This window comes from Microtus pennsylvanicus, chromosome 22 (genome assembly GCF_037038515.1).
Source record: "Microtus pennsylvanicus isolate mMicPen1 chromosome 22, mMicPen1.hap1, whole genome shotgun sequence".
Taxonomy (NCBI): domain Eukaryota; kingdom Metazoa; phylum Chordata; class Mammalia; order Rodentia; family Cricetidae; genus Microtus; species Microtus pennsylvanicus.
In genome coordinates, this window is record NC_134600.1 from 9,900,251 (window position 1) to 9,924,711 (window position 24,461).

The 24,461-nt window shown below is 39.7% G+C and overlaps 1 protein-coding gene and 1 non-coding gene across 2 annotated transcripts in view; one reads left to right on the forward strand and one right to left on the reverse strand.

Annotated features, from left to right (window-relative positions):
• Nucleotides 1-24,461, reverse strand: part of LOC142840043 (uncharacterized) — a 70,687-nt gene that overhangs the window by 24,139 nt on the left and 22,087 nt on the right. Inside the window, exon 8 of the mRNA XM_075956526.1 lies at nt 22,429-22,448. Coding sequence (XP_075812641.1) covers nt 22,429-22,448 — 20 coding nt within the window. The remainder of the gene's footprint in view (nt 1-22,428; nt 22,449-24,461) is intronic.
• LOC142840093 (U6 spliceosomal RNA) lies at nt 11,474-11,575 on the forward strand. The gene has a single exon (XR_012908883.1). It is a non-coding gene; the product is annotated as a U6 spliceosomal RNA (small nuclear RNA).

The following is a 24,461-nucleotide window of genomic DNA, read 5'->3' on the forward strand; positions in this document are numbered from 1 at the left end:
TTCATGACCTTGGATACTCTCAAAATCTACCTTATACTTCCTGACTCAGAACCCAGATATTAATAAAGTTATGGCTAAAGTGTATCAAATCAAATTATGAAAAGCAAACATTGGATCCCACGACTAACAGGGATTTACAATACATTTATATTCAAAACATTGTGTCTGTGTATAGTCACAAACCTAACACAGTCATATAGATTTATGACTTTCAGAAAATTATTACCGGCATCTAAAAGAAACATGAAAATGTGGCAACATATTTTGAAATTTTTAATTTTTATTTCAAAGATATTTTTACTAGAAAATTGTTATTTTAAAACATTGGAATATGAAATGATTTTAAAGAGTTCCAGCATTTTCCAAAAGAGCAAATGTTCAAAAGAAATGATCAAGAGATCAAATAATTGTTCTGCCTTGACATGGGGGCAGGCCAGTGGTTACTTAAGGTTACCAGATGGTTGTCTTTGTGCATGTGATCAAAAAGACCAAAAGGTCACCGGGGGTGAGGGCCAGGCCATGCATGGGGCAGAACCCATGCAGCAGCCTGCTTACCTTGGCCTTTCAATGCAGTCACACTGCTAACAACTCAGTTAACAGTCCTAGGACTTATTATATAGAGAACGCGAATATAAAGAAATATTAAGACATTTCATAATCTTTGCTATAAATTGGTTACGAATTTCGAACCTTCACTATAAGCAGCCCCGATAGCGTTTGACCAAAAAACTTGCCAATTCGGTTTGCGGTCATCTCATCTAACTGCTTGAGCCGTCTTGTGCTACGAGACACTGACTTATTATATACTTCTTATTCTAGATTAAGTGTTTTAATTTTACCAATTGAATATTGTCAATAAGTCCTATTAAGGTTAAGTAAAAAAAAATCTTAAAAAGGATATTTAGATCTCTTGTCCCTAGCTTAAACATGGGTCTGTCTCATTTTGAATAACCTTTCCCTAGAATTTCTTGATTCATGTTGTATCCTTTTTGTCACATGGGCCAGTCCTAAATATCCCTCTGCACTCTGAGTGACATCTCGAACATTCCCTGACGGCTCATTCAGTTTCCTCTCAACAAACACCGCAATGCAGGTCCTGGCTCTGCATGTCAGTTCTTTAATAAAAAGATCCAATTTAAGAGAAAAATTAAAAATCATTCCTTCATTAGTAAGTACTGTAGTCTCCATTTACATAGAACTTAAGAATAATCACAACTATTATCACTGCGGCTCTTCACAGATTAGGATTTTTTTATGTCTATTTCATGCTAGTTGAAAATGGATATGCACTATGCATGGGGTTAAAGTCTTTGGCCCTTTAAGCCCGTGAGAGATTCACCTATATTTGTCTTGCTTTGGAATGTGATAGTTATTTGATTGATTTTGTTGGGAAATCTTATCAGTCAGGCTTGGGATTAGAGCTCAGTGGTAAAATATCTGCCTACAGAAACTTACCAGACAGAAATAAGTAATGAGAGAACTTATTTTTGTTAGTCTTTGAGGTTATTCATCACTTTTAAGAAAGACTTGCATTGTGACATTATATCCCAGAAGACCTATTTTTTTAAACAAGAAATTATTGATGATAGGAAAAATAAAACAAGGAAAAAGAATGATTTTTAAAATCAATGTCCTTTTCTGAAAATACACAGGGAAACTTAGAAAGCTTAAATTTAAAAAAAATGTTAAAATCAACAGACATGTGAAAAGATGCTTAAATTTCTAGGTCCAAATAGAGATGCTGATAAACCTGCATCTCACGATGCAGAGGCTCCATACAAGTCAATCAGCAGAAAGAAATCCAATTCAGAAAGAAAGCTTTTCAGATGTGCAAGGCAAAAGTGGAGAAAAACAATTATTAATGATGCATGAGCCAGAAAATGAGAGGAAAAGCCAATTACAGTCATGGAATCTGCATCTGTTCGTGACAACCCTGTCAGTTTTCCAGAATGTGAGCCTAGGAAGTTTTTTACAAATGACGTAAATGGAAATGTGTTTAGCGACGGCTCAGCAATATGTGCACCACGCGGAAAATGCGATGTTCCAGCCCGGGAGGAATTCCCTCCTCTCCTGCTGCTATTTATATAGATCCTTCCTGCTTCTATTTCTACGGACATTTTTCTGACTCTGCGTAACTTTGTCATTAAGTGACTGACTCGACATTCTCCGAATGGTTGAAATTTTCAGCTACTTTTCTCTAGGAGATTACGAAACATCTACCAGGATGCAGAGCGTATCTCCAAGAATTTAGAGATTTTAGAGAAACTGTATTAAACACCCTTGATGAGCGCGTGACAAATGTTTCGATGAGTAATCTTCATGGGGTCATTTCTATTTCATGAGCTGAGCTTTTCGAGAAATCAATGAACATCCCGAGGTACGCGAGTTTGAGCTGGGTGGAAGCTGCCTGTCTTCAGGAGAAAGGAAAGTCATGTGAGTGTTGGAAAGACTGAATATTAAAGACTGGAATATATTAAAATACTGAAAACTAATAACAACAGGACTCAGACTAAAGGAGACTAGCAATTTCCAGCAATCAGAAACGCATTTACCCTAGTGTGTTCCATGACCCCTTGGGCCTGAGGAAAGGGGGTTATCATTGAGAAAGTTTCAAATGCTGGGTGTTCTCTCTTCTCCAAAAGGTTCACAGTTCACACGTGAGATGGCAAACCTAGGATCAAGGCACAAGAAAGAATCCAACTTGATCTTCATACATGAGATTCCCTTTTCATTTTGAAAAGTTCAACGCATGTATTTTCCCACAGAAGACAACTTGGAAATGGTTCAATAACTATAAGTATTCAGACATTGCTGTCAGAAGTCAACAGAGCCCACTAGTGAAAAATGAGTAAGTGAACAATAAGCTAAAAGGATTATTAGGAAATAACAGAAATAGAGAGTGAGCTCTGCCCTGATCACCCTTCTTTCAAAAAAACACCCACTGAGCACTTATGCCAGATGTGATGGCAGGCATGTGCACGGACTTATCATGCCAGATGTGATTGCAGGCATGTGCACGGACTTATCATGCCAGATGTGATGGCAGGCATGTGCACAGACTTACCATGCCAGATGTGATGGCAGGCATGTGCACAGACTTACCATGCCAGATGTGATGGCAGGCATGTGCACAGACGTACCATGCCAGATGTGATGGCAGGCATGTGCACAGACTTACCATGCCAGATGTGATTGCAGGCATGTGCACAGACTTATCATGCCAGATGTGATGGCAGGCATGTGCACAGACTTATCATGCCAGATGTGATGGCGGGCATGTGCACAGACTTACCATGCCAGATGTGATGGCAGGCATGTGCACAGACTTACCATGCCAGATGTGATGGCAGGCATGTGCACAGACTTACCATGCCAGATGTGATGGCAGACATGTTCAGAGACTTATCATGCCAGATGTGATGGCAGACATGTGCACAGACTTACCATGCCAGATGTGATGGCAGACATGTGCACAGACTTACCATGCCAGATGTGATGGCAGGCATGTGCACAGACGTACCATGCCAGATGTGATGGCAGACATGTTCAGAGACTTACCATGCCAGATGTGATTGCAGACATGTTCAGAGACATACCATGCCAGATGTGATGGCAGACATGTGCACAGACTTACCATGCCAGATGTGATGGCAGGCATGTGCACAGACGTACCATGCCAGATGTGATGGCAGGCATGTGCACAGACGTACCATGCCAGATGTGATGGCAGACATGTTCAGAGACTTATCATGCCAGATGTGATGGCAGACATGTGCACAGACTTACCATGCCAGATGTGATTGCAGGCATGTGCACGGACTTACCATGCGAGATGTGATGGCAGACATGTGCACAGACTTACCATGCCAGATGTGATTGCAGGCATGTGCACAGACGTACCATGCCAGATGTGATGGCAGGCATGTGCACAGACGTACCATGCCAGATGTGATGGCAGGCATGTGCACAGACTTACCATGCCAGATGTGATTGCAGGCATGTGCACGGACTTACCATGCCAGATGTGATGGCAGACATGTGCACAGACGTACCATGCCAGATGTGATGGCAGGCATGTGCACAGACGTACCATGCCAGATGTGATGGCAGGCATGTGCACAGACGTACCATGCCAGATGTGATTGCAGACATGTTCAGAGACTTACCATGCCAGAAGTGATGGCAGGCATGTGCACAGACGTACCATGCCAGATGTGATAGCAGACATGTTCAGAGACTTATCATACCAGATGTGATGGCAGGCATGTGCACAGACTTATCATGCCAGAAGTGATGGCAGACATGTTCAGAGACTTATCATGCCAGAAGTGATGGCAGGCATGTGCACGGATTTACCGTGCCAGATGCAATGACAGGCAGGTGGCACACAACTTGCCTTGACAGATGTTGCCCGTGTCCCATCTCGGCACTGACATTAGTGGAGGCTCTCGTCAGTAACGACACTGAAAGCACAAACAGTGCTTAGAGGCTAAGGTCATTTCGAAACTGAAAACCGGTGAACTTCCTCCACAACAAGCAGTAGCGTAAGAAGCCAGTGAAAGCATCCTGGGAGCTAGAAACAGAACTCGGTGGGAAACCCTTACCTGGCCTGCACAAGGCTCTGAAGCTGGATTCCCGGTATCTAAGAAGAGATCGTATTCTCAGTAATTGGGCATGAGATATAAGATAATATCTAGATATTATTGTGTGTGTGTGTGTGTGTGTGTGTGTGTAATGACATGGCAAATTATTTTTGCTTTTTGAAGTAGAAATAGCTATTCAAATATCTTAAATCCCTTTAAGATAGCTTAAAGGAATGACAAAGAATGATTCATGTGACTTTTAATTTCAAACAGAGTCTCCCGTAGCCAGGATTGGCCTTGAACTCTCTATGTAGCTGAGCAAAATACCTAACCCTTCCCTGTGCTGGGATTATAGGACCGGATGTATTTCTACTACACCCATCTTTAAGTGCTGTAACCATGTGAAGCAACACTGTTACATTGTATCAGACACCACGTCCACAGCAGGAACCACAAAATCAGTAGGTTCTCATTGGTCAATTCCGAGACAATACAGCATCCAATGATCTAATGATAGTAATGGAATTTGACCACAGAACGGAAGAATCCAGGAATGTCTACCAATGGGGGTAAACACAAGAGAAGGGACTAGGATTTCAATAAAATGTTAGGATTAGGGAGGTGGGATAGTGAACATTTGTTATTCTGCGAGTTCGAGACCAGCCTGGTCGACAAAGTGAGTTCCAGGACAGCCAGGGCTGTTGCACAGCGAAACCCTGTCTTGAGAAACCAACCAACCACCCAACCAACCAAACAAGCACAAAGACTGAAGAATTATCCCAAACTGAAGGGGACTAAACAAAGCACAATCACTAAGTAATTCTCACTAAAATGGGACTGGGTGGACATACAGCAATGCTCTGAACACTTTTTCTTTTACTATGACAGATAGTAGTTTAAAATATAAAGAATGTATGTAAATTAGTCAAAAATATTATATCCATATCAAGCTTCTATTTTCTAAACAGTACAATTAAAACTACAACAGGCCAAATTCGGAGAACAATTGGCCATGGGGTACCCAACCCGAGTAGGTTTATCTACAACGCAAACTCTACATCTAAGGCTCAGGGAGCATCGCAGAGGAGTGGGCAGAAAGAGGGTAGAAGCTGGAGGATCAGGGTGGGACATTTGCTGCAAGATGGTGTCTTCTGTATATGACAGGGAATCTGTATCTAAGAAATCTCAGCGATATGGTTGCCTAAACAAGACCTAAAAACCGACAGCACCAACTAACATGCGAACACAGATGGGGGGGAACGTTCGTGAATCTTCACCCCTGCAAGAACTGCAGGCAACTTGATGGTTTCTGCGGGAAGGAGAATCAGTAATTTCTTGGGAAGAGCTTCACGTGTTAGCCAATCCCAAGTGGTCAGTCCTAAACACATATGAGCCCTAAACACTATTGGACTTAGAAGATTGTGTTTATAGCCATGAACTTGAGGATACATGGGAGGGAAGAGAGGGAACTAGAAAGAGATGTAATATATATATAATTCTCAACAAGAACAAATAAAAATTTGGGTGAAGGCTATGCAACTCTTTAAAATGTTTTATAAATCTAAATTAACTTTTTTAAAAAATCCAAAAAGAAAAGGAAAAATACTATTTCACAAATCCATACAATTGTTTCAGGTAGGATTATCAGTAGATATGAAACCCCACGGATGAAAGTCTCAGAGACCATGTTCACAGAGCAAAGCTCCTCCAAAGATACTGACTCTAGAGGAGGAAAACAGTTTCCATAACTCCTTCTCAAGAAACAAGACAGGAAGAGTAATTAAAAAACCCATTTCACAGACCTTCACATGGGGTGCTCAGCAGAGGATGAAGCAATGATTGCTTCAAAACTAGGCAGTCTTGACATATTCCAATACAAAACTCCAGAAGAGGGGTATTCCGTGAACTAACTGGCTTGTGACTCTAAAAATAGCAATGTCCTAAAAGAGACATCTTGATTTTGAAAAGCAGTTGTGTTGAAGTATACTCAAGGGACAGCCTAACTAACTGTAATGTGATCATTTGATAGATTTTTTTTTCTTGGGGACTGGTTCAATTTGAACATCTAGATCATGTCTTTAGTGATGGACACATTCTGTAAGAGTGTTCTAGAAGAGCCACTGTACCATGGGGTGCTTGGTGCACAGCTATTGTGGGAGGGGGGCTGAGTCTCTATTTAATTGTATTAGTTTAAATAGCACATGCAGCCACTGCCACTGTAACGTGTGACACAGGCCTACCAATTGGGCAAAGGTGCTCTGGGAATCTTGAACCCTGATGACTGCACTAGACATCATCGAAGTCTGTTCTTCAAGAAATGGACGCTGACAGTTTTAGAGACTAAAGGGCATCCTGCATGTAAACACTTCAAACAGACCACTTAAAGTCAAGGCAACCACAATGAGATGTGGGACTTTTAAAGGACATGATTGACATGTATACAAACTTTTATGTGTTGTTTTTTGTGACTTTTTTCCGAAGTCTGTTATCTCATCTTGAAGCTGCAAAAGAAAGACACCAGCACATAATGCTAATCTCACCAAAAATCTTATAAATGTAAAGGTATTAGCAAAGTATATACTCATTACTATATTTTTTCACCTTACAATGTGAATGTCTATGAATCTCATTTTAAAAATTGTGTGTATGATCGTTTAGCCTTCATGTTTATCTGTGAGCTATTTGCTTTCCTGGTGCCCACGGAGGCTAGAAGAGGGCGCTGAGTCCCCTGGAGCTGGAGTTACAGTTGTGAGTCACCATGTGTGCTGGGAATCCAACCCAGATCCTCTGGAATAGCAGTGTTTAACTCCTGAGCCATAGCTCCAGCCCTGAATTTTATTTTCATAAGGAAAAGTCTGTCATTCTATAAACAAGATGATCACTATGTGATCCAAAGTGTGGGATACAGTAAAGACTCCCAAAGCTTTTACAGTTATCAGCAAAGAAAAAGAGTTCAGAGTTTGGCCTAAGTACTGAACAAAAGCAAGCAAGCTTTTTAGAAAGCAGAGTCACTGGGATAAGCATTAAAAACAGATGCTTTCTCTCTCTCTATTTTTTTTCCCTAAGAAGCAAAGAAGTCATCATCATCATCAGGGTGAAATGGAAAGCCCCACGGAGAATGGGCTTTAGTGGGCTCATACTTAGAAAAATAATCAAGAAAGCATACCAAACATTTTGCATTTACGTGATCATCTAAGTGCCAACAATACATGAAGATGTTTAACTTTTCTGGATAGCACATGTGAAAGTGGGAGAATTTGGAATTTGAGGACAACCTGAACTACATCGTGAGACTCTGCCTAAGGAATACCACCAACAAAATTTTCATACAAAATTTGGGAAAGAATAATCTATTTATTCTTTAATGAAATTTATCATTTAATATTCTCGAAATCTATTTCAAATCAGATTTTTCTTAGTTAAAAATTACTTAAATCAAGTTTCCACCATAATTTCTTAAAACTATGCTCAGAATGAAGAAAAAATGTGGTTTCCATCAAATCCAATAAACTTTTCTCATCTTCATCTCTTAAGAATGTTTGAAAACAGAGACAATGCCTTTCTTCTTGAAATAAAGGCTTTAACGATGCACATTTTCCTGGCTTTCCAGTCTATATCCTGTTTACAAAATCTCTGGAATTCATTTCATCACTCACTGCTTAACTTTTAACGTTTATTTTCAAGTCTCTTGTTACTGGGAATAGTTATGTTCTGTAAGACACACGGATGTGGAATCAGTGTGCAGTCTTCCTGGCTATATTCCCAAGAGGACATACAGGGATAGCACCCTGTGAGCTGTTGGCCATCGACACATATATTTTATTTTTAATTTATGCCACGTATGTGTCTGTGTGTATGCTATGTGTGCTGATGAACTTGTAGGCAAGATATGGAGGATCCCTTGGAGCTGGGATGCTGGGAATCCAACCCCAGTCCTCTGGAAGAGCAGCAAGCACTCTTACCTGCAAACCCATCTTCGGAGCTCCCCATACACATTGTTAAAAGTGGATGTTTCTGCTGGATGCTTACCTCAGTGGTACAGCACCTGCCTACCATGTATAAGTCTGTAAGTTCAGATCCCAATCTCACCAATAGAAGAAAGTGCTTGTTTTAACAGACTTTACTTATGACAGTTTTTTATTTCCCAGCATGCAACTCACCATTAAGAGCATCTGTTTGTTCCATAAAGTACATCATAGTCTATTTTTGCTTATGAATACTGGAAAGAAACTACATAATATGCACTGGGATTATTTAAAAGAGCAAGACCACTAAAAAGGTAAAGCAAAGGAAATAAACAAAAAGCATGGCACTTATAAGTCAAAAAGTATATATAAAAGTAATATGTGCATATGTGTGTGTGTGTGTGTGTGTGTGTGCGTAATCTGAAACAAGAAGCAGGATGCAGCTTGATCTCCACTGGGGAGCATGGGCAAATCAGTTTTGGCTGCTCTGTGCATAAACACAAATTGAAAGAGCAATTAAGAAGAGCATTTAAGTATTGACTTGTATGTTATAAAGAAATATTAGTGATTAGGAAAAATTTGAAAGACCAATAGAGATCAGAATCAACTCAGTTATCTATAAACCCTGCAACCTACAACAGTGACTGGCCTGCAAGATACACTTGTGCAATAGTGGCACAGACATTATGGGAGTAACCAATCACTCTTAACATTTGGATTTAAGGTCTGTCAAGAGATGGAATTTATACCTGACACTGCTGAAGTCTCCAAGTACCTGAGACTAGATAGGCCATGGGCCCTAGGGAAAAACCTACTACTATTTTAATAAATGAACTTAGCAACAAAATATCTCTTAGTGACACAAGCACATAGATAAATACGTTGCTCAGCCATCATCAGAGATGATGTTCCTACACTACAGCCCATGTGAACTCACAGAGACTGTGGCAGCATGCATGAGACCTACTCAAGCCAGACAAAATCCCAGCACAGAGAAGGGAAGTGAGCACAAAACCCCCACCCCTATGACTGGTACCTCCTGGGAAAGGGAAAGTCATTTTTCTCCAATGAAGTTACACTAGTATACCAACCACACTCTTGGGCATGTCCCATGCACAGAAGCAGCGGACCAACACACAACAAACTCTATGGTCTTGTGTGTGCTTTTTCCTTTATTTTGGTAGGTTTGTCTTTTTAGTTTTTATTTATTTTGACTTTCATTTATTTAAAATTTATTTTATTTTTTTAGAAAAGAACAGGGCAGAGAGGTAGAGGGGACCTGGGAGGAGTTGGAGTGAGAGGAAAGTATAATCGAAATATATTGTATGAAAACTTTTTTCTAAATAAAAAAGGCAATAAAGCAGAAAATGTCTGAACATGGTATAAGCTGTGTTTGCCTCTCCAACCTGTCTTTTGTATCTGCTAGGGAGTGAGTATATGTTGTATCTGCACACAACCGATACAGCTGATCCGTGGGACCTGCTCTAGCTACAACAGCCTTGGCCACCTCCCTCAATCCAGTTCTGGGGTCTATCTGTTCTCTGCTGTGCTTTACCAAGTAATTGCCTCTACTGAAACAACCCACAGGCACATGGACACCATTTATTATTGTACTTACGGACATCGGAGTGCTGGGAGTACGGAATGTATGTTAGTTTTAACCAAATCTTGACTTGTTTGATTTTACCCATTAAGATTCAGGAGCTGGATACTGGAGTGAAAACTTGCTAGCCCAGAGAGGCAGAGACAGCACCTGGCTGACCTTCCTCCTCCACTGATATCCAAGAAACAAGACCTTTCTCCTACCCGTCTCAAATAAGACTGAAGTTCAATGTCCCTCCCTTCTACTTCCTGTGCATCTCTCTATCCGTCCCCCTGACTCCCTCTTACTCTCTATCTTTTCTTCCTGTCAACGAGTTTCCTTGCTTTTGACCTATGGCTGACTTCTGCTTCCAATATTCAAGCAGAAGGCTCTTGGATGAAAGGTGCGTGCTAGGGCCCAATTTCACCACAACGAGAAACAGGTTTTTCCAGTAAACAGTACAGTCTCAGGGGTCCCAGTGTGATCAGATAGCCTGCGACAAATGTGTGGCTTTATGTGGACCTTAAGGATCCAGACTCGGGTCGTCACATACTTCACTCACCGCCCTGTCTCCCGTCTCCCTTGCCCCTACCGTATACTCTGTTCAATCACTGCATTGTTGTGATCAATTCCACCTGCCAAAAATGTTTATTAGCCATTAGCCTTGTATTTTTCTTCCTGAGACAAGCTCTCAAGATCTTCCCTGAAGACAAGTTCCGGACCATGTTAGAATTGGTTATGTTGTTGAAGACGAGCTTGAACTTCTTCCGATCTTCTGGCCTCCACTGCTCAAGTTCTGAGAATATAGGCTTGTAGTGCCCTGTCAAGTGTCTGCAGTGTTGAGGATGGAACTCAGAGCTTTGTGCTTTCTAGGCAAGCATTCACTTTACTGAACAAGCTACATTCCCGGGTCTTAAGTCTTCCCAACAAACTACTACAGCTGGTTTTCTAGTATATGTTAATGAGCATCTTTGCATATATTCAAACTGCCTGTAGTGTGTTACAAACATCTTTGGATGCCCTTGGTATCAAGGTAATGATGTGTTGCGGGAGGTCCTCCCGCTTCTCCAACCTATAGCTGCTGAGATACCAGCCCATTGGGGCGTGGTCTTTTTCCCTTTAAAAAAGCGGCCACTTCCCTCTCCTCTCTCTCTTCGCTTCCTGCTCCGCCGGTGACTAGACTCCCTTCCTGGTTGCGCAGAGGGCTGGGACGGTGATCTGTAAGTTTTTTCCCCTTTAAATAAATACCACCCTATTAATCATAATTCCAAACTGGTGTGGCGTTGTTTGTGACTTACGCCTTCAATGATGGCCCCATTTAGTGGGAAGCACTTATGTCTTATGTTCACCTCGGCCGCACATACACTAAAAGTGGAACCGTGCGAAGATTAGCATGGACCCTGTGCAAAGATGACACAAAAATTCATGAGGAAGCATTTGTTTCTTTTCTGTTTTACATTGGAGGGCCGAAGGGAATTCTTTAAATATCCGGTACAATTATTGGCAAAGCCGTTGCTCTGTGAATTACCTTCTGGCATGATGATGAACTACCTGGAACAGTCGTCTTATGGAAAGATAAACAGATTCAGTTTTGAGGTTTGAGCGAAAGGTTGGGCAGACACATTGAGCTGGCCTCGAGTGAGGAGCTGAGTGTAAACGGGAGGAAATATGGGTAAGGGCACTCCAGAAGGAAAGAGGAAGTCAGCCTCCCTCCCCCACTTCCTGATGATCTCGATTCCCCAAAGACGCTTGACACAGTATAACCTCAGATATGCTCAAGCCATACCCAGTGAGACAGTCCACTTCCTGTTGCCTTTGTATCAAGATGTAGAATTCTACAGCGCCATGTCTGCCTGCACACCACCAAACTCCCAGCCACCATGTTCTCCACCACGATGACAGTGGACTAAACCTCACAAATGGTAAGCCACCACCTCAGCTAAATGCTTTCCTCTATTACAGCCCCATGCTCATGGCGTCTCTTCACAGCAATAGAAACCCTAACTAAGATATTACGTTATGATTGAAAAGGTCAGCCACAAAGATCACACAACAATGTGAAAGGCTTGTGTAGCAATAGGACTTCAATATATTTAAGGAAAAAAAACCCTTCATAGCTGAAAGAGAAAGACAAATCACAATTAGAATCAAAGATGTCAACACTCTCAACCATTGAAAAACTAGACCAAACGCCCACAGCTATGCAATGTTTGAAGGACACAATGAATGAACAGAATCTACTCGACACAGTCAGGCGAATGATGGGGTTTTGTTCTGAGAAACGCTTGCTCTGCAGTTTTGTGGTTTGGTTAATGAACATCACAGATTAAGGTGCCTACAATGTCATGAGACGATGCAGTCTTGTGGGAACTAGCATTGAGTGTGTGTTTGTCATTGACCAAGAAGACACTTTTGGGCATATTCTTTCCTGTACATATATATACTCTATCCATGCGGTCACAGAATGTTTATCAAGAGAGATTCTATCAATGGGCTATAAAAATTCCCAAACAGTTCAAAGAATTAAATTGATATACCATGTTTTCTTCAAATATAGTATAACCAAACTAGGAAACAGAAAAATAACAAGAAAAGTCTTAAACAAAAAATAAATTGTTCAACTGCATTAAACCAAATAAGAGAATAATGTATCAAAATAGGCAGACATTGCTAGGCCAGTGCTGACCCAGTAACCCCTACAGCTAAATGTGCCCACTTGAGAAGAGGGAAACACACCCCGGAGAAGTCCAGTAGGGGGTCTCATGCTAACATCTTTGGTGCCCTCTGAAAATCCGAGATATTTTTAAAGGCCCCAAACAAGAAAATGTATCAAAGGAAAAAGTAGAAATTAAATTGAAAAAAAAACTACATAGAATAATGAAAAAGAGTTGATTGTTTCAAAAGGTCTATAAAATTAAGAAATCTAGAGCAAAATTAATAAGAGGAACCTATAAGGAAAGAAACTCTAAGTCGCCAACCCCATGAGTGGAATACAGACACCAAGTGTGTCTGCATCCTGATGTGCCCCAAATCATTGCTCAGTCTGTGGAAGATGCGTGAATTAAACAGTCCTGTAAAAAGAAAAAAACATCCCAAACAAAATATAGATAGTTTACATAATACAGCTTTGTGGAATTCTACCAAAGAACTAAGGAAGGTTAATTCCTTAAGAATAGAATTCTACACACTATTCCCCAGAAAAGGAGAGGATAGGTCTGAAACAAAGACAGTACAACATAAAGGCAGACGACAACAAGAAAATAAACAGAAGTCAAACAAACAAAAATCGGAAAAAGAACGGGAGGAAGAAGCCAAGCTCGGGCCAATGCCCTCTGCGTCAGCGGAATCCGGCTCTGATACAGTACTGCCGTGATGCGTGAGGTGTCCGCATCTGCACCCCTGGGGGGAGGGCTGAGCAAGGGGCACAAGGGATTTGTCTTCGTGCAGGTGGATAAGCATCTAAATTGCTGCAACATAAAAAGTTTCACTTTTCAGTAGGATGGTGATAGCACACACTTTTAATCCCAGCACTGGGGAGCCAGAGGCAGGGGAGTCTTTATGAGTTCAAGGCCAGCCTGGTCTATAGAGCGAGTACCAGCACAGCCAGCACTACACAGAGAATTCCTGTCTCCAAACAACAACAAAAGTTTCACTTTTCAAAAGTCTTCAAAAATATAAAACTAAAGCAAGATTATTTTTCCTGGAAATTTTGTAGTATGTAATACAAAATAGGCATTTTATTGTTTGTTTTATATTCCGTGTGTTCGGATGTAGATATTAATAAAAATAATCTGAGACTGTAATATGACATATCTATAATCTAGTCCCCAGCTGAGGCAGGGGAACTGAAAATTCCAGGTTAGCAAATTTAAGACTCTTGTCTCAAAGTCAGAACAAAAAAAAAACCAGAACTCACAGTTACCAATTAGAGACAATACATGAATAAAACAGTAATTTTAGGAACTTCGAGATGACTGGGCAAAATGCCTGGCACATAAACACAAGTGCCTGCGTGGAGCTACCAGCATCTAAGCAAAAGCCAGGAGCAGCCAGCGAGCTTGTCATCTCAGTCCTGGGGAGGCTGACACAGGAAGGGCCCCGGGAACTGGGCCAAAGTGGGGAGCTCCAGGTTCAGTGAAAAAGCCCTCTCTTCAAAGTAAGGCGGACTTGCACCAGATCAGGCCAGCCAAAATCCTAGGAGGGAAAGGGTTCATGCAGCCCAGCCTGTCTTTTTTTTTTTTTTTTTTTTGATTTTCGAGACAGGGTTTCTCTGTGGTTTTGGAGCCTGTCCTGGAACTAGCTCTGTAGACCAGGCTGGCCTCGAACTCACAGAGATCCGCCTGCCTCTGCCTCCCGAGTGCTGGGATTAAAGGCGTGCGCCACCACCGCCCGGCTAGGCCCGCCTGTCTTTAAGGATCTTTGGGTTGCTAGTGAGGGACAGTCGTTTTATTCCCGGATGCAGACCCTGCGAGACTTACCTTGCCCCAGTGTATGTGCATCCCATCTGGGCAGCACTAAATGGATTCAGCGAGTTTAGAGACAGAGACACACGGAGCACACAGCCATGGTTGAGATGGGAAAGTAAGGGGGCAGGACAAAATTGGAAGGGAAGGAATGGGGATGCAGTTGATCAAAAACCATAATATGCATGTCTGAATATTAAGTCCCATGTAGCACGAATAATAAAACCCAGAGACAGATTTTGGGGTTCAAGGTGAAGATCAGAAAATCACAGCAGCCAAACCACTAGGGAGTTCTTACTTCTACCAAGGCTCAAACAAAGGGGTGATCCTATCCTCAGAGTGACTGTAGATTGCAATGCTCTCCACCAAAACCTCAAGCTGTGCCTGAGACCCTGAGTTCCTGTCTCCTCCCGTTTTATATTCCTCTCTAGTGCTGGGATTAAAGGTGTGCACCACCACTGCCCGGTCTCTATGGCTAAATAGTGTGACTGCTGGGATTAAAGGTGTGTGCCACCACTGCCTGGCCTGTATAACTGAGTAACGTGGCTAGCTTTGCATTTTGATCTTCAGGCAAGCTTCATTTATTAAAACACAAATAAAATATCACTATACTCCATCATTCTGTAAGTGCGGGGTGACAGAAGACACCCAGTGCTCATTTCTGGCTTCCAGAGACATGTGCACACAGGTGCACACCCCTGCAAAACACACACAAGCACATGCACACAAATATGCACACATATAACACAATTTAAAAAATAGTAATGCTGAAAAAAACTATTAATTGCCAATTAACTTTAGCAAATAAAATATTATGGAACTGTTTTCATTTTAAAACTAAATAATACTTTAAAACTTTCCCAATATTTCCTGCAAACACAATGTTTTCTCTCCATAAGCTATTTCACAAAGTTTGCATGTAAGAACATTTTACCTCCAGAGGCGTATCTCATAATGGACTTGTATTAAATTTCCTCCAGCAGTACTTCATGACATTGTTGATCCCAGTTAATCCTAAAAGCATCCCGTCAGTGTCGGGGAAACTCCACGGCAGGAAGTAGATGCTGGAGATGGGGCATCTTGGGCCTTCCACAAAAATGACTAGCTAGACCGTTTTAGATTTTTAGTTTGGGGCTTTTGTTTGTTTGTTTTTGCTTTCTGAAGAAAAAAAATCGAGCACATATAAACTTTATACGGCAGTTTAATTAGCTTAGTATATCCAAGTCTCAGTTCTTTTCCTATTTCACACACGAGAAAAGGAATAGGGGTGCAGTTAGCACTAATACCCGATGGAAGACGATCATTTCGAGAACAAATTTCAATAACAACTAATATTTCTAAGTGAAGGCATAAGTAAAATAGCAGGGACTGGGTAAAAAGAACATGATGTTGCTCTTCAAGATCTTTTGAAGCAAAGAGCGTTTGTTTTGAGGCCGAAGGATAGCAGGATCGTGGGGTCACTTCCACAAAGTGCCCTCAGAGGAAAGGAAACAGTCCCATCAGGGCATTCCAGGTGTTTGCTCTAAGGGCCCCTGTGCCCGCCCCTGTGTGTCATGAGAGACGGAGCGCTGGAGGTCTTACTGTTCCCTGTACTTTACTTTTACGCAATTCTGTCTAAACGGTGTAATAACCATGCGGGGAAGCACAGAGCGGCTAAAACCAGGACACTGCCCATTCTACAGCAAGTTCGTGCTATATGGAACGGCAGACAAAACATACAGTTGTTTGAAAAAGAATTCTAAGTTTCAAATGCCTTGGTCAGATCCAAGTATCTCTACCTCCTAGAGTTAAGGAATTGGCCAACTTGCTTCATGCCTCCTGGCTTGAAATTCCTCAGCTAAAAATGAGGCCAAGAGTATTCTAATGCAATTAACATGTTTTATAAACTAAATCTCACATATTAAAAACAAATCAAAGTATTAATAAGTTCAGCTAATACAAATGATCTTTAAAATTGTATATAAACTGGTAATTACAGGAGATTTTAAATAGATTCTCTGACAAGGTTGAAATGATAAGAATTAAAACATAATTAAATCACAAGGAGGTTATTATAAATTATATTTATACTATAAATCAAAAAGTTGTATGGTGTACTGCCTGAGTGGAGTCAGTGTTCTAAGAAAATGCTATACATGTTGGTTCAAAAATACTTAACGAGACTTCCTTCCTATTCAACTCCCTGATTGAAATTTTCAACAATATAATTTAAGTTATCATATTAAAACTTACTTTATGTTCATGAACCAATTAATAGCAATTTAAAAGCACATTAAAAATTCTTTGTCAAAGAACATTAATTTGCCAACTCATTTTTAAGAATCTCCCATGCAGGAATTCTTCACGAATGTTCAAGTAAACTTATCCCTAGAAATGACTTTGTATAAACACTTCGAGATTAAATATTATTTCCTAAAATTTGACAAGACTTGTGCCTGGGAAGAAGACATTAACTAAGCAATGCTATAATTGTAGCAACAGCTGCACAGCCAATACTTAATCACTACACTGTGAGACGATCAGTAGGGGAGGCAGGATTAACATATTGCTCTAAACATTCCAGTGTGTTCTGCATCTGTTTACTGACAATAAAAGACACAGCTGTTCCAAACGATGCCCGCTAACAGGTGTAACGGGCCGGTCTGGCACTTTACGTACAAGTTACCCCTCATTTCCTTTTGGAATACGCTAAAATTATCCTGTAAGCCACAGGACCAATACCATAAAGGGTTTCCATCTTAATTTTGAGGGTTCTCGTCATTAAGTAAGAGAAGCTTCTTTCTCCGGTGAATCCAACAACTTTTAAAACCAACACTACAGATCCTAAACTAATTATAATTACCCCAGATGTTTTCCATAAAAAGTGGTGTCTTTAGCAAATGTTATATCTCAAATTCACTGCAAAGAGTACCGAAATTGTGAAGGAAGAAGTGTATCAAATTCACTACGCTTAAAAAGTATGAATAAAGTTTGAGCTTGTAATTTATTATGACATAGTACTTCAGTTAATTTCCAGCCATGCATACTTAAAGCAAGGATAACAAGAGGACATTCAATACTCAATAATAAATTATCAACAATCACTCACCTTATTCATAAAAATAACCACATATTGTGAATATCATACATGTAACTTATACAAATGTTTTAAAAACACTGTTACAATACTATATTAAAATCTTGTTACAATGTTCTCAGCCAAAAAGCAACGCCATTCTGTTCTAGTATATAGTAAATACGGATTGCTATTTTTATTTATAAATTATAGCCGTGGCATTATGTACAAACCAACGTCAATGAAAAGATTAAAGAACGGATGATAAACAGAAGATGAAATATTTAGTTTCGGTCTTCTGTTGGAGAGAAGATGCAGGCCTGAGTCACAGGAGTCGGAAGCGCTCCAAGCGTCTTCTCTTCTTTTCCTACAGTTAGGACATTTGTCAAGTTAGTTTTAGAAAAGACTGTGGCATGGACATTCATAGGGGTCATGTGAATTATGTCCATGTTCACTACATACATGAGCAAAATATGCAACCTTTTCGAAAGTTTCGCTTAGACTAAATTGCACAAAGCATTCTGATTCCAACAGCAGCTGATGTATAAGTGATATCGGTAAAGTCAGGGCTTCAGATTGCCCAGGCTGGCCTTGAACTCACTATTTAGCCTAGAGTGACCTTGAACTTCTGATCCAAGAAAACACAAGGAAAAACTAATTCCAGACTAGTAAACCAAAAGAGAAACACACACCACCACCACCACTGCCAACAACAACAGCAACAAAATAACCAGAATTAATGAACAACTCTCATTAATATCTCCAAATATTAATGGCCTAAATTTCCCCAATAAAAAGACAAAGACTAATAAATTAGATTAAGAAATGGAATCCATCTTTCTGCTGCATTCAAGAAACACGCCATAACATTAAGAATAGACATCACCTCTTGATAAAACGATGGAAAAGACATTCCAAAAAAAAAATGGACCTAAAAAGCAAGCTGGTGTATTCTTCTTAATATCTGACAAATAGACTTCAAACCAAAACTAATCAAAAGAGATGGGGAAGGACACTATATTTTCATGAAAGGAAAATCTACCAAAAGGACATTTTAGTTCTTAATATCTATTCATAAAACACAAGGGCACCCAAGTTCGTGAAAGAAATACTATTCCAGCTTCAATCACATATTGATCTTCACATACTGACGATGAGAAGCTTCAATACCCCGCTCTCACCAACGGGCAGGTCATGCAGGCACATGCTAAACAGAAACGGTGAAGCTAAGTAGCATAAACCAAATGGACCTAACAGATATTTACAGAACAGTTCACCCAAACAGAAAAGGATATACCTCCTTGTCAGCATGTCATGGAATTTTGTCAAAAATTAACTACATACTCGGACTCAAAGCAAGTCTCAACAGATACATGAAATTTGAAATAACACCCTGCTTCCTATCAGACCACCACAGATTAGAGCTGGATTTCAACAACAACAGAAACAACAGAAAGCTTACAAACTCATGGAAACTGAACTACAAAATGAAAAAATGGTCAAGACAAAAACTAAGAAAAGAATGAAGGGCTTTCTAGAACTGAACGAAAATGAATATAAAATGTACCCAAACTTTCGGGGACACAATGAAGGAGGTTCTTAGAAGCAAGTTCATAGCCTGAGTGTCTACATTTCGTAAAAGGAGAAATCTTGTACTACTAACTTAACAGCACACCTAAAAGCTACAGAGCAAAAACAAGCAAGCACACAGAAAGATAGATATCAAAAAATAATCCAAGGGCTAAAATTTTGTGTATATATATATATATATATATATATATATATATGATATGTATATATCATAACATAACAAACAATACGAAGACTCAATGAAACAGAGTTGATTCTTTGATAAAATCAATCAAGATTGACAAATGCTACCCAAATTAACTAAAGGTGCAGAGAGAACATCCAAGCAGAAAACAATGCATGACAACGGACACCAAGGAAATCCAGAGAATCATAAATTCATGCATCAAAACCTATACTTACAAGATTAAGAAATCTAAAAGAAATGGACATTTTTAAAACACATACCACTTACCAAAGTTAAATCAAGATCAAATAAGCAATTTAAACAAACCTATAACCCCTAATAAAATAGAAGCAGTCATTAAAAGCCCCCCATCCCCACCGAAAAAGAGCTCAGGACCAAATAGTTTTAGTGCAGACTTTCAACAAGAGTTAGTGCCAATATTCCACAAATTATTCCACAAAACAGAAACAGAAGGAAAATTGCCCAATTCATTTTATGAGGCCAGTTACTCTGACACCCAAACCACATAAAGACCTAACGAAGAAAGAATGACAAAGCAATTTGACTCATAAACACAGATGCAAAAGTTCTCAAAAGATAGTTTCAGACTGAACCAAGGACACATCAAAAAGATCATCCGCCACTATTAGGTTTGCTTCACCCCAGAGATGCCGGGATGGTTCGACATACATCAGTTAACAAATGCAATCCACTATATAAACAGACTGAAAGACAAAATCCACAGGATTGTCTCAGTAGATGAAGAATTTGACAAAATTCAATACTCCTTCATAATAAAAGCCTTGGAGAGTTAGAGATGCAAGGGGACATACCTCAACATAATAAAGGCAACTTATAGGAAGCTTATAGCTAGCATCTACTTAACAGGAGAGAAACCCAAAGCAATTCCAGTAAAACCAGGAGCAAAACAAGGTTGTGCACTCTCTCCATATTTATTCAATACAGCACTTGAAGTCTTAGAGCAATGAGACAATGAAGAAGATCAGTAGAATGGATACAGGTTGGAAAGGAAGAAGTAAAAGTATCTTTATTTGCAGGTTTTGTGGGTTTTTTTAAAGGTTTTTATTTATTATGTATACAGTATTCTGTCTACATATATGCCTACTCGCCAGAGAGAGCACCAGATCACATTACAGATGGTTGTGAGCCACAATGTGGTTGCTGGGAATTGAACTCAGGACCTCAGGAAGAGCAGTCAGTGCTCTTAACCTCTGAGCCATCTCTCCAGCCCCCCAAGTTTTGTGGTTTTATATATAAAAGACCCTAAGAACATCACCCGGAAATTTCTACAGCTGATCACAGTATCAGAACACAAAATTAACACACAAAAATCAGTAGCCCTCCAACATATATATAAATGACAAACAAAAAGTGCTAAAAAAAAAAAGTCAGGGAAACAACACCTTTCACAATAGCCTCAAATAAAAGCAAATATCATGGGTTAACTCTGGCCAGGCAAGCGAAAGACTTGTATGACAAAAATACTTTAAGACATTGAAGAAATGAATTGAATAAAATATCAGAAGATGGAAAGATCTCCCATGCTCATGGATCAGTAAGATTAATATAGTAAAAATGACCATCCTGCCAAAAGCAACCTACAGATTCAATACAACACTCATCAGAATTCCAACACAGTTCTTAACAGAAAGCTTCATATGATATGTGTATTAGTCAGGGTTCTCTAGAGTAATAGAGTTTATAGAGATTCATATATATATATATATAAAGGAGATTGATTAGAATAACTTACAGGCTACAGTCCAGCTAATCTAACAATGGTTTGCTGTGAACAGAAAGTTCGAGAATCCAGTAGTTTCTCAGTCCATGATGCTGGCTGTCTCAGCTGGTAATCCTGAAGAAATAGGCTCTAATGACAGTAAAGGGATGGACTTGCTAGCAAGGTGAGGGCAAGCCGACAAAGAGCAAAAGTTTCCTTTCTCCGTGTCTCTATGTAGGCTTCCAGCAGGAAGATGACCCAGAACAGCCATCACAAGTCAACCCTGGTCAGCTTGACACACATCGTATCTCCTTATGTTGTGACTAATTCCCAAATGAAAATCACAACCAGGCCATAATCATGCCTAAACATGATGTAACTGTCCCACATATAATCGCAAATGCATTATATCTTTAACCAGGTCATAATTAAGCCTAACATGATATAACTGTCCCTCATACAGCTGTAAATGCGGTATAAATTTAGAATAGGTAGCAATGTCTCCTGGTATTCTCAAATTTAAGTATAAAACTATTTATATTCTCCTAATTGATGTTGCATAACATGATAAATTGAAGAAAGAAACCCAAATATCTATGGAAACACACTTTTACAAAATTAGGTCAGAAACACTAAGGTCAGTTATGATCCCCATTTCCCCAGCTGGTCACGTGGACTTAGACACTAGAATCCCACAGTGGCCAGGGGAAGTCTGAGTTTCCAGTTCAACGGAATGTTTGCTGTGGATCCTGGCAAGAGTGTTCCCTGCTCTCAAAACAAAATTTCTAGAACAGCAGAACTCAAGGTTGCAAGAACAGGAAGCAAACATTTTCCTAGTTGGTTACTGGGAGTCATGGTGAGTGAAACTATTCTCTTTTCCACCCCTTGATTCCCGAACCCTGGATCCAGGAATGGGAGGAGCAGTATATATTTTGAACGCCCATGGAAAGCACACTCTACCTTCTGAAGAACCCTGCCCCAGCCCTTGTTAGCATTGTCACTATGTCCTCAAATGCCATTCCGTCTTTCTATCAAGCCAACTACTTCAGCACGTTGGGAACACAGTAAGGCCAGTGGACTCTGTAACTGTGCCCGCTGTTGCTCTTAACCTTCCCTACACAGATCATTTTTATAACTTAAAGCAGTCTAGATTTGTCTAATGTAAACTTACTACTATTAAATCCATAGCTATTTATCAAATAAGTATGGTAATAGAAAATATATATCAATACTCATTAAAGAACATCAATTTATTTTTTCGTACATTAAATTTTATGGCTTACCATATCGGCATTTTCTTTGCCTAGAAGACAAAAATTCACAAATCTTAAAACAAAAACATCAAAAGCTATAGCTACAATAATTTTTTAAATGTACATACAACATAAAATGATGTAAACTAGTTATTGAAAACATTAAACTTGGAAGGAAGTAAAAGTGTAGTTAGTTATGGAAATATAGTTCAGTTTGGGGCACCTTAAAATAGACTGTAACCGTGGACGACCAGGGGCAATGGGGCGCTGCAGAGTTTGGGGCCTCCCCACATTGATGAGACACAATACAGAAGGTTCTAAGAGGCAATTTCATAGCACTAAATCTCCACCTACAAAGTGGAGAGATCTTGTATTTGTAAGTCAATGGCACACCTAAAAGGTCTAGAACGGAAAGGAGAAATAATGCTCGAAATGAGTAGATGGGAAAAAATAACCAAACTCGGGGTTGAAATAAAAAATAGAAACAGCAAACAAATATACAAAGAATCAGTGAAGGAAGAGCTGATTCTCTGAGAAAATCAGTAAGACCGAAAAACCCTGAGCCAAACTAAGCAACGGTGGAAAAAGGAGATCGACATTAAAGGGCTCAGAACTATAGGCACCGAGGAAATCCAGAGAATCATAAGAACATACTTTAGAAACATGTAGTCCGCTAAATTGGAAAATCTAACAGAAATGGGTACTTGTCCTGATAGATGCCATTGGCCAAAGCTAAATCCAGATGAACAAAATAAGCAGGTCTATGACCCCCAGTGGAATGAAGCAGTAATTAAAAGTCTCCTAAACAAAACTGGTCAGGGTCAGATGGTTTCAGCATAAAATTCTACCAGACTGCCAAAGAACAATTAATGCCACTACTCACACATCACTCCACAAAATAGAAACAGAAAGAATGTTGCTTGATTCTTTTTATGAAGCTATACTCACCCTGATACCTAAATTACAAAAAAGGAAAGAGGATTACAAACCAGTTTCCTATATTAATATCAATGCAAAAATTACCAATAGAATACTGGCAAACTGAATCCAGGGACACATCAAAAAGATCATCTATCATAGTCAAGTGGGCTTCCTCACAGAGATGCAGGGATAGATCAATATACCTAAACTGATAAGCGTAATTCAACAAATAAACAAACTGAAAGACAAAAACCACATGATCATGTATAAAATCTCTTAGATAAAAATCAAATGCTCCTTCATAATAAAAGTCTTGGAGAGAATAGGAATACAGGGACACACTTCAACACAATAAGGGTAAATTACAGTAAGTCCACATCCAACATCAACTTAAGTGGAGAGGAACCCAAAGCATTTCCACTAAAGTGAGGAATAAGACCAGGCTGTCCACTCTTTCCTTATTTATTCATATAGAATATTCACTGTATTTATTTAAATAGTACTTAATTATATATAGTCCTTGAAGTCTTAGCTAGAGCATAAGACAACCATAGGAGACCAAGAGGATGTAAATTGGAGAGGGAAAAATAAAAGTATCTTTATTTGTAAATGACATGGCTTTCTTTATAAAAGACCCGAAGAATGACACGAGGAAACTTCTACAGCTGATTTATACTTTGATCAGAGTAGAAGAACACAAAATTAACACATAAAAATCAGTAGCCCTGCTATATACAAATGACTAGCATGTTGCAAAAGAAATCAGGGAAACACCTTTTACAATGTCTCAAACTTCAAATAACATCACATATATTGGGTTAACTCTGGCCAAGGAGGTAAAAGACTTATATGGGAAAAAAAACCCTTAAAACCCTAAAAAAATAAATTGAAGAAGAGGTGAGAAGATGGGAATCTCTTCCATGCTCATTAATGAATAGAATTAATACAGCAACATGGCCATCCTTACCAAAGGCAATCTACAGATTCAATGCAATTCCCATCAGAATTCCAATGAATTCTTCACAGACCCTGGAAGGACAATTCTCCGCTTCATATGGAAAAACAGAAGAATCAGGATAGCTAAAAACAACTCTGAATAACAAAAGAACTGCTGGCGGTATCACCATCCTCAACCTCCAATG